At 32.7% G+C, this 11,289-nt stretch overlaps 1 protein-coding gene across 1 annotated transcript; it reads right to left on the bottom strand.

The window, feature by feature from the left end:
• Nucleotides 1-136: 136 nt before the first annotated feature.
• On the bottom strand, nt 137-6,945 carry LOC126776256 (regucalcin-like). Its single transcript, XM_050498580.1, has 6 exons — nt 6,728-6,945; nt 5,508-5,643; nt 1,681-1,884; nt 1,048-1,266; nt 555-667; nt 137-448 (listed from the first exon to the last, which is right to left on the bottom strand). The coding sequence occupies exons 1-6, from the start codon at nt 6,812-6,814 to the stop codon at nt 200-202; spliced, it is 1,008 nt and encodes a 335-aa protein (XP_050354537.1). The 5' UTR covers nt 6,815-6,945; the 3' UTR covers nt 137-199.
• Nucleotides 6,946-11,289: the final 4,344 nt, after the last annotated feature.

Genomic DNA, 11,289 nt, shown 5'->3' with positions numbered 1-11,289 from the left:
TAAATTGAAACTGTTTTAGATATAGATGTTCAATAAATTATTATTAAAGTTATCTATGGTTTTTTATTTGATTTCATATATCTTCTTTTTTTTATTTATTAATTCAATAAATTTATTCTGATTCGATAATCATTCCCTTGTTTTTTTTTTAAATAAGTTAATATTTTTAAAATTAAAATCTTTTAAATATTAAAGTTACTTAATATTTATCAGCATTAGCGAATACAAACTGATTCTCAGGGAATCCTGTTGCTCCTGTATTGTATATGGCAAATAAAGATCCAGCTTCTGGTTCCTGAGCTTTTTGGACTGGATTTAGACCACGATTACTTGTGGTCACGTACAGAATTGAATAGTCGTATCCGCCCCACATTACGGAAGTCACCTGACTTGCTGGTATCTTGTGCTGTTCCATTAATTTACCAGCTCTTGAATCTATTTTGATCACCTATAAATTAAAAATAATGATATCATATTATTACTGCATCTTAAAGGTTTTTACTGCTATTGATTCTTTTTTAGATTTTTGAATAATTATCAAATATATATTTTACCATTCCAGCTCCATAACATGCTACCCATAAATTTCCATCTCTATCAATAGTCATCCCATCAGGAACACCAGTGATATTGTTCGCTTGAAAACTGAACAAAACTCTTCTATTTTCTGAAAATATATAATATTATATATAATTTTGCCTTTTTGTCAATTACAAATATCTCAATTTTATGGATATGTTATGTTTTTGTCACTTCTATCATAGTGTCTGTAGTTTCTTTTCGTACACTTTATAATTGAGACATGAGCGATCCATGTAAACGTTTTTATTTTTTAATAATCTATACAGTATATGTAATATATAATGTGTATGCTTTAAAAAATAAGTGGATAATATGTCAAAATACTTTCGAAAATTAATTACAATCTTTTTTAGGTCGCTCAACATCATTCAATTAATATAATAGTAAATATACTTTTGCACTAATTGAAAAAAAAAAAAAATTGTTGCAAAATTACATTCTAGACACTTAAGTTAACCTACGTACTAATAGAGCCAGTTTCTAAATCGAAGTTAAATACGTCAATGTTTCTTGTAGCCGAGTCGATATAAAACATGAATTTATTATCTGCAGTCCAAGCTAGACCGTTTGATACAGACACCGGCCGTACTTTCGCTTCAGGATTAATACGATTATACTCTGTTATCATATACAGTGTTCCTTGATCCTTGTCCACTGTTCCCATTTGTTCTTTACCCATCGTTCCTATAAAAATATTTAAAAAAACAATTAGTTTAAATCAAAATCTTATTCATTCTAAATCTCATTCATAAAAATCTTTTTTTTTAGGGTTTGTTTTCGTCTCTCAATCGCGACTGAGATTGAATTCGTATTTGTATTGATTAGAAATGTATCGATAAAATTATTTAAATGGAAGACAAATACTTGTACGTACGATAAATGATAAGTAAATAGAACAAATACATAATATAACCACAAAAATAATAAATAAATTTTCTTTTCGTCCATCCATCAATAATATTATATCATCTACACTTTACACTATAATTATTATACTTATATTTAGACTGCTTAAACATATATAAGCTTTAAACACAGACCAATAATGCCTAATAAGTTAAGTTCGCAATTGTTCTTTAAATAAAAAAATAATATTACCAAACCAGAGTCTTCCTTTAGCATCAACTTTTCCATCATTGCATCTATTGTCAGGAAAGCCGATATCGACTGCACTCAGCAACCTTAGTGACGTATCGCCTTCCTTCGCATCCCACGATAAAAAGTATAGTTCCGATCTAGACGTCACCAACAATAACTTAGGATAATCTTTCACTCTTATTACTAGACTAACTGGACCATATCCTGAAAACATATTATTAATGATTAAAAAACGAAGATTAATAATAATTAAGAAAGGCATTATTTTATTTTATTTTATTTTATTTTATTTTATTTTATTTACCTAGTTAAGCGAAAATCGAATAAAATTCGTAATAATTATTTTATGGTTTTGCCTATTACAATAAAATAATTATTAGGAATTTTATATTTTATTGATAAGCCGAGATGACCTAGCGGTTAGAACGTGTGAATTTTAACCGATGATCGTGAGTTCAAGCACCACTGAATTTTCATGTGCTTAATTTGTGTTTATAATTCATCTCGTGCTTGACGGTGAAGGAAGACATCGTGAGGAAACCTGCATGTGTCTAATTTCACTTAAATTTTGCAACATGTGTATTCCACCAACCCGCATTGGAGCAGCGTGGTAGAATAAGCTCCAAACCTCCTCAAAAAGAAAAGAAGAGGAGGCCTTAACCAAGCAGTCACATGCTGTTACTGATACTACAGAACGTTATGTACGATTAGGGTATGTAAGGGTTAGCCTTACAGTAATGAATACGTGGAAAGAGTATTAATAGATATTTATTATATACAGACTAATTGTAATAATAATAAAATGACATATATTTAAATAGTTTTTTAAATGTGATCCGTGGCGCTAGTAAAGCGATAGTCATATTCTAACATAGCGTATGACGACGAGGATGAAAATCAGTAGATTATATCATATTATCTTATATTCAACATTATGTTCAGATATAATAACATATCATGTCCGAAATGGTCTCCTGCTTAGTTCGTGCGGGTTATAGTAGTTATTTTATTTATTAAAAAAAAATAATAGCTATACGTAGAATGACCGATAATAACTTTATTTTAGTGTACACTAGTTTAGTGTGCCTTAGTTCTTACATGAGTTTAAAATTTAAAGAGAAGTCTCTTTAAATTTTAAACTCATGTATAAGACTTACATACATGTTCCTTAACATGTAAGAAATTCATCAAATCTAATGTAATTAAATAAAGTTTTTTGAAAATAGTGAATATTTCGTTTTGTATTTTAAATTTGTAAAAATCAAACTATTTTATTTTCAAAAATCATAAATAGGCTATAACCGTTACGATATCCTTGGTATTCTTTTTTTATTTTTTATTGCTGAAAAAACGCGTTACGCGTTTCCTACACGGGAACAGTGGGAGGTATGTAGGGCTCGCCGGTGTCCAAGGCGCCGAGTGCGCCCCAAACATCGGAATACCCACTATACAACCAGCGGTACCCTTTCCGTCTTAACGAGGAGCGCCACGGGATCGCTTTCGCATGCTACCGTGACATCCTTCGTGTCCTGCCTCAAGCTTTTTATTTTAGATAACTACACTGGCCGCCAAAAAAATCGACCCACCCGTATTTTTTTACTTACAAAGTTGTTATCTTAACTATGCGACGACCTAGGTGGATTGTTTTCCTTATGGGACATACATTTAACATTTTATTACCCACTTGATATTGATTTGGAGGAGTTGTAAGTGTTATTGAGGATATTTGGAATATTTTTAAAGTATTGATAAGAAAACGTTACTTTGTGCACAAAGTGCATGGTTAGTTTATTTCCAGTTCTTAACGCGGAGTCATCTCGGTTCGATGTTTATTATTGATTAAGTGTATGAAACTTTGTTGAAACAATAATTTTAATAAGTTTTAACATAAAAAATGGATACTACTGAAGCAGAAGCTGCTCAAGTCTGCCAGCTCTTATTCATGAGGGGTTAAGTCAGCGAAATGTGGCTAGAACACTAAAATTAAGTCGTTCAGCGGTGCGAAGAGTGTACAAACGCTACTTGGAGACTGGGGAGTATCGCCGGAGACCAGGATCTGGCAGGGGGCGTGTCACGAACCCGACCGATGACCGTTTAATTGGTTTGACGTCTTTAAGAAACCGACATCTTTCGGCTGTTGACGTTCAAGGTAGACTCCGAGAAAGTCGTGGAGTGTCTGTGAGTGAAAATACTGTAAGAAGAAGACTTCGAGAGCAAAACTTAACCCCTCACAAGCCAGCAACAGGACCAAAACTCACAGCATCCCATCGACAAGCAAGACTACAATTTGCTAGGCAGCACGTCGATTGGACACTGGACCAATGGGAGACAGTATTGTTCAGTGATGAAAGCCGAATGTCTCTAGTAGGCTCTGATGGACGACGTAACGTCATGCGATGGCCAGGAGAACGCTACTCTCAGTGTTGCATTCGAGAAACAGTCCGATTTGGTGGAGGCTCTACAATGTTTTGGGGAGGTATTTCTTTGACGGGACGCACAGAGCTGGTTTTTTTCCGTAATCGCGCTGTTAATGCTGAAACTTACATAACGGACATTCTGGAGCCTCATGTGATGCCTTACGCTGGATATATTGGGGATAATTTCCAACTTATGCACGACAACGCACGACCTCACGTCGCTAGAATTGTTAAAGACTATCTCAGGGAAGTCGAAATTCCAGTTATGCAGTGGCCAGCCAATAGTCCGGACTTAAACCCGATAGAGCACCTCTGGGACCAGCTAAAACGTACGGTTCGAGCACGAAATCCAATTCCAGAAACCCTGAATCAACTGGAAGTTGCCCTAACTGAAGAATGGCAACGGACCCCACAGGAAGACATTAAAAAGCTAATCAGGTCACTTAATAGGCGTATGCAGGCAGTGATTAGGTCAAGAGGAGGAAACACTCCCTATTAAAGTAAGATTTAGGCACCCAAATTTAAAAACAAACGGCATAATCGTTTTGTACACAAAAAAATAAAATTGCGTAAAATTTTGTGTTTTCGTGTTTTGTCACATATTTACCTAAAAACCTATTTTTTGCGCACTATTTCTGTTTTTGTACAATCCTACAATTGTATTTTTTCATTATCAATCTTAAAAATATAAATATGTGGTAGTTTAAAACCATACGATAGCTTTTTTACAAAAAATGTAGGTGGGTCGATTTTTTTGGAGGCCAGTGTATTTTGTTAATGCCGCTTTTATGTTGTGAAATTACTGTTGGTTGATGCTGAAGAAATTTCCATGATGACTTTCTCCATCATCATTATAATAACAATATTATAATACCAAACTGTCTCACTGAATTAGTCAAATGAGCTTAGAAATAATGAGTGATAACAAAAAACGAAGGTGAATTTCAATTTATTTTTAAATTAAAGTGCGCAAATAAGTTTTTAACAATTATGATACGATTGTAATAGTTACTAACCGAACCTAACCTCAATAGGTTAAATAGCGTTTCTTTTTGTGATAGATAGTTTTTATTCTCGAAGTTTGTGCGATGTTTATTTTCAATGGCTATAATTAAGAAGGTATATACCAGTAGGTATAAATTCAAATACATACATTTAGAGTCGCCTCGAACAAATTTTTTGTTAATAGCTGGTAAATTCGATACGATCGGAATCTGTGGCCTTATAAGGTACGAGGTAGGTATACCTAAGTACTTTTTTCACGCAATGGCCATCTTCTGATAGTTCCCGGGCCTCAGGGGGAGTATCGTATAGAGTATACATCGGAGACAGTCAAAATAATTATATATCCTGCCTTCTGCCACGTAGGCCTTATTAAATATTTATGTTTTATTTTATTGAAAAATTTACCTATGTCCTTTTTAGTGATATTTCCTGTGTCCACGTCTAGTCTATAAACCTTCTGCTGTGAAATGTCTACCCAATACAGGGCTCCTTCATCTTTTGCAAAATGTGGACCTTCCAAGTGCTCTCCACCGCGGTATACCTATAAAAACATTAATTGTGTCAAGATACAATACTTGTTATTTCAGTTGATTTAGTTTTGTTAGATAAAAAACTCGTAAATGATGTCGTCCTGACCGGTATCGGCAACTGTTCAGCTTATATTAAGAATAGTGCATAAATGTGTGCGCAAACACTGGTGCATTTATTATACTACGAGACAGTAACCCAACATGACCGGAAGGAGGCTCGGGATAGGATAAACGACGTCACATGCTTTTACAAACAATAACTTAAGCTTTTTACTAGCTCGTTGGAATACACATAGTTCTATATATATTAAGACAGTTATACAAGCAGTCATTTCCCTAATATTAATAACCAAAAAGGTTTGTGTTTGTGGTGTTTTTTTTTTATAGAATAGGAAGGCGGACGAGCACATGGGCCAACTGATGGTAAGTGGTCACCAAACGCCCTTAGACATTGGCATTGTAAGAAATGTCAACCATCGCATACATAGCCAATGCGCCACCAACCTTGGGAACTAAGATTTTATGTCCCTTGTGCCTGCAATTATACTGGCTCACTCATCCTTCAAACCGGAACACAACAATATCAAGTATTGCTGTTTATATATGTTAAGACGGTTATACAAGCAGTAATTTCCCTAATTCTTCGAAACTCTTATTTCCCAAGACTATAGGGATATTTCTATTTCCTAAACCTACAATTTCCTAAGTATCCTTCCTATATCTTGTATAATTTTAATTTATAATTATCAAAATTAAAAATAATATAATACTACACTTTTATCATATTAATATTATGTATTTGATAGTTTTTCTACATTAAAATTATTTCTGTGTGAGATCTCTCTTGAACACCCGTAAAATATATTAAGTAAAGAATTTAATCGAAGAGTCTTAAAAACTGAATTAACAATTTGTATAAAAAAATCTTCTGAATGTTTTATTTAAGTTTAAGTGATCTTAATGAACGTAAAACAAGGTCGAGAAGTTACTGAGAAAGCCTCATGTCGTTATAAACTTGGTAGTGTTTATATTACTTACTCAACCTTAACACAAATAATATTTATTAAAATTCTCAAGTGTTATTAACGTACTTACATTTTTTATAAGTGGTGTGGTCGACCTAAATGAAGTTACGGCTATAATCACTAATAACACAGTCAGAACAGTACTTTTCATCCACATGTTTATATTCACAATAAATTCTCAAAATACGTCTTACTTGTTTCGTTGTTACTCGTTCAATGGTTAGATGTTGCTTAATACTTTACAAGTTTAAGAGCTGTGCGACTGCAAATAAGAGATCGACCTTAAATTTCATCATTTCAATAGATTCAATTAGAGTATATACCTACTGCATGTTAAATTCATATATAAAATATAGCATTATGAGCGTTTGGGAAACGTTTCAAAAATACATGTTGTTACCAAACAAGTTTATATAACAAGAATTAAAATTTAAGTGGGCTCTTACATGCACTTTTGTATCATTTTACAAGATAATATTAAACTAGTTTACACCCGCGGCTTCGCCTACGTTTTAGGAGGTAGGGGTTTAATAAGTATAAAAAAGTATAGATAGGGTTCAAGCTTGCTTTATACCAAATTTCATCAAAATCGGTTCTGTGCTTTAGTCGCTGTTAAGCGTAACAATGACAGAGTTATTTTTCCATTTTTAATATTAGTATAGATGTAAAGCTAGATATTGGTTCGGTATGTATGTACATTCTACCTAGAAGAACCGGCATTGAATTCAATAGTTAAGTACTCTATTCAATCAATGAAATAAGATAATTATGTTGTGCAATATTTAACCTTGTACTGAGTAAAATGCCTTATTAATAATGATTTTTAACATAAGATTTAGATAAATTAATTGGCAAAGTTAAAATATCCGTATTTTTTTTTTATAGAAAGCAATAATTAGTTAGTTGAGACTAGGAGTTGGAAACTTAGTGTTATAATCTTATCTTTAGTAGTAATTCTTCACTAGTTGTAATGATAATTTTTTTCAAATAAATAAACGTCGAACCATTTTTCTGCACCAAGATTTACACTCAATACTTACAGTTTTGATGTTTTATCTACGGTAAATCTTTTTTTGTAATAACTGTAGAATATTTTCACATTTTCTTTACAATTGACTTGATACGGTTCAGCGGTCTGTGAATCCACGGTCGGAACTCGTAACCTTCGCATCTCAGGAAATTATATCTATTGTAGATCAATCAAGAAAATCGGTATTGATTTGATAAGATTTTCGACGAAATATCTAATATTTGTAACTATCCGAAATTTCACAATAAATATTAAAAAAAAATAAGGATGTTGTTATTATAATGATTTTATAAGTTCAATTTACAGAAAAAGGTCCCAGATGGCTCAGTGGATAAGCACGTGAATCTTAACTAATTATTGTGAGTTTAAACTTGGATCAAACGAATTTTCATACGCTTATTTTGTTCATCTTGTACTCGGCGGTGAAAGAATACATCACGAAGAAACATGTGTCGAATGAAAATCTGCAACTCGGAGTAAGCTCCAAACCACACATATTGATTACATAATGTAAATAAAAAAAACACCTTCATTTAGTAGGCTTTAATTTCGTATCGATGACCATATAAATATACTCGTAGTACGTATGTGATTTTGCGTTAATGGAGATTCGCCATTGTCCCCTTTAACTGGGCTTTAACAATGAGCTATTAATAAAATGTTCGCAATAACGCAATGTAGTTCGCGAGTCATTCTTATTCTGTGTTGTCAATTAATATCATTTGTTTCCGCGTGTTGTCTGCACGCTATTTATTATTTATTGTGAAATCTTAAACAGAAATAGCGTTTCGTTTTGTGTCACATCACGAAATGAAATATTTTAAACGTAAAGTAAATTTTTATTAATTTAAGTAGCCTCATGAAAGCATTTTGAAATGTCACGTTACAGTATTAAATTAAATGTAAATCTACCATCGCTTTATAATCTAGATTCCTCCGAGAAGAACCGGCAGGAAACTCTATCACTCTTTTCGACCAATTTAGGTACCTAATGGGTATGTTAATTAAATACAGTAGAAGCGTGTGTGGTTGATCAATATTATAATTGAAAATCAACCTTCTTTATAAATTGTGTGCCTATTTCCAGTTTAAAATCTATTAGGCAACATACTATTTGAAATGTTTCATGTTTTTATGAATGTGTATAATGTAAATTGACTTCCTCGTTGGTCCAGTGGCTTGATGCCGCAGGACCGGAGGTCCTGGATTCACTTCCCAGGTCGGGCCAATAAAAAGTTATTGGGTTTTTCTGTCAGAAAATTCTCAGTAGTAGCCCGGAGTCTGGAAGTTGGAAGTGTGTTCACTCCCATGTCTCGGAAATCACGTAAAGCCGTTGATCCTGCGCATGAACTCTTTCCGGTCTTGTCAGATTGCCGTCCCATCGGATCATGAGAGTTTGGGAATAGATAATAGTGTATCTGTGTTTGCGCACACACTTGTGAACTATAATATCTCCTGCGTAGTTGGCTAATCTCTCTTGAGATTCGCCGCCGTGGCCGAAATCGGTCTGGAAGACGATATTATTATAATGTAAACTGGTTGTAGGGCCTTGTGCAAGCTCGTCTGGGTAGGTACCACCCACTCATTAGATATTCTACCGCAAAACAGCAGTACTTGGTATTGTTGTGTTCCGATTTGAAGGGCGAGGGCCAGTTTAATTACAGGCACAAGGGTATATCATAACATCTTAGTTCCCAAGCGATGGTTAACATTTCTTACAATGTCAATGTCTATTGGGCGTTGGTGACCACTTTCCGTCAGGAGGCCCATTTGCGCGTCCACCTACCTATACTATAATAATAAAAAATATATATTTAGTACCTACATATTATACCATTAATGATTTTCTGATGCAACTATATTTTACAGTTAAGACAAAAAGTGAAATTAAAATTAATATTTTTTATAATGGCGAAGAAAAGTTGAAACAAAATAGGGATATTTTCTTTCTCCTTCGCTTCGTGTAATCATGTTCATATACCTATATCTAGAATGCATAATGTACAAATATCTTTTTTAATTCTATATCTTTTAGCATTGTGTTTATATAGGTACTGCAAAGAGATCGAGTTTTCGCTGCATTTATGCCTTATAATAAGCAAATTTTTAATTAATATTAATTGCATTATTTTTAGCAATATCGATCAAAAAATCAAAAAATTGTGCAGATTCAAACGTGTAAATAAATATATCATTAAAATATTATTAACGGGTAGAAGAAAAATTACAGTTCGTGTAATTATTATAATAATACTTGGTTTCATTCAATCGTAGTTGAAGTTTTTGTTATTATGTAAATATACAATTCCCAATTTAAACTTAATTATACATAGGTAAGTATTTATAAGAACTTTATTGATGTAACATGCGTAAAAACAAAAAATAGATAATATAGTAAAAACAAGTAATATTCCTGAGCTGAGATGGCTCAGTGGCTAGACTACGTGAATATTAACTGAAGATTGCGGGTTCAACCCCAGGGCAACAACCACTGATCGTGTGTTGTTATATGCTTAATTTGTATTGAGCAAAGCGATAATGGAAAACGACATAAGGAAACCTATCGGCTATCAGGTGAATTTCTGTCATATGTGCATTGGAGTAGCATGGCGGAATAAGCTGTCAAGCAGCGGGGCATACTTCAAGTAATAATCTATGATATCTGTAAACAATTTAATTATTCCATTAGTTTATCAAATTTCTTTGAGTCTTTGTCATATAAGTATATTTTAAATTATCAATAAATACTATAATTTCAGTAAAAAAAATAATTGCTCTGTAAGTATAATAAAGTTAATTTATGAATGTTTTTTAAAATTTACAGTCCAGTAGACTATAAATAAAAAATAATTATGCTTAAGCCAAGATTAATTGTGTTTTTTTTTTGTCAAAAAAATCTTAGTAACTGTCCAAACTTAGGTATTATTAAAACATCCGTGCTCTTCGTGAAAGCATGTAAAATCATTCGTCTTACATTCAATAAGGATGATCTTCAGCGCAGTTGGCTAGTCTTCATTGCAAATGGCAACTGTTGCTTAAATCGGTTAGGCGAACAAATAAGGTATATTTTTTCTAGTAAAAAATTATAGCAATCTTGCCGCTGCGTTGCTCGGCATTGCTCATACTATCGACATCAAGTTAGAAATATCATAACGTTTTGATATTTTTTTAAATCTTAATTACTGTAATAAAACTTCTTAAAATAATAGAAAACAAATTTGCTTGTTGTTTATCTATCCTACTCTAATAACTTTAAGCGCTACCCTAATTAATATACTTTGGCAACACTTTTCCATAGCCTTCCTTACCTCTACCCTCCCTAGTCGGACTAAAGGACCATTTGATATTTTGATTTGTTTGTTTCAATCACTCCTTGTATAAAGTGTTTTTGAATGAAAGATCTATTCTAAAACGTTTATTTTAATAATATTTTTATAGCTTTAGTTATTGTTCTAAGGGTTTCAAAAATCAAACAAATGAACAAAAATAAACTGATTAATCAATACAAACAGTATGATTACAATACTTCTGCCTTTTCATTTGAAAATAATTTAAAAATCATTTTTTGGCAAGTAGCAACACGGTTGGCGTATATAATATGT

Source organism: Nymphalis io, chromosome 20 (genome assembly GCF_905147045.1).
Source record: "Nymphalis io chromosome 20, ilAglIoxx1.1, whole genome shotgun sequence".
NCBI classification, from domain to species: domain Eukaryota; kingdom Metazoa; phylum Arthropoda; class Insecta; order Lepidoptera; family Nymphalidae; genus Nymphalis; species Nymphalis io.
This window is presented reverse-complemented; position numbering and strand designations above follow the sequence as displayed.

Coding starts and splice junctions, on each gene's coding strand:
- LOC126776256 (XM_050498580.1), bottom strand. CDS start 6,814: ATGTGGATGAAAAGTACTGTTCTGACTGTGTTATTAGTGATTATAGCC. Junction 668..1,047: donor TTTAGAAACTGGCTCTATTA/GTACGTAGGTTA, acceptor ATATATTTTCAG/AAAATAGAAGAGTTTTGTTC. Junction 449..554: donor CATGTTATGGAGCTGGAATG/GTAAAATATATA, acceptor TTTAATTTATAG/GTGATCAAAATAGATTCAAG.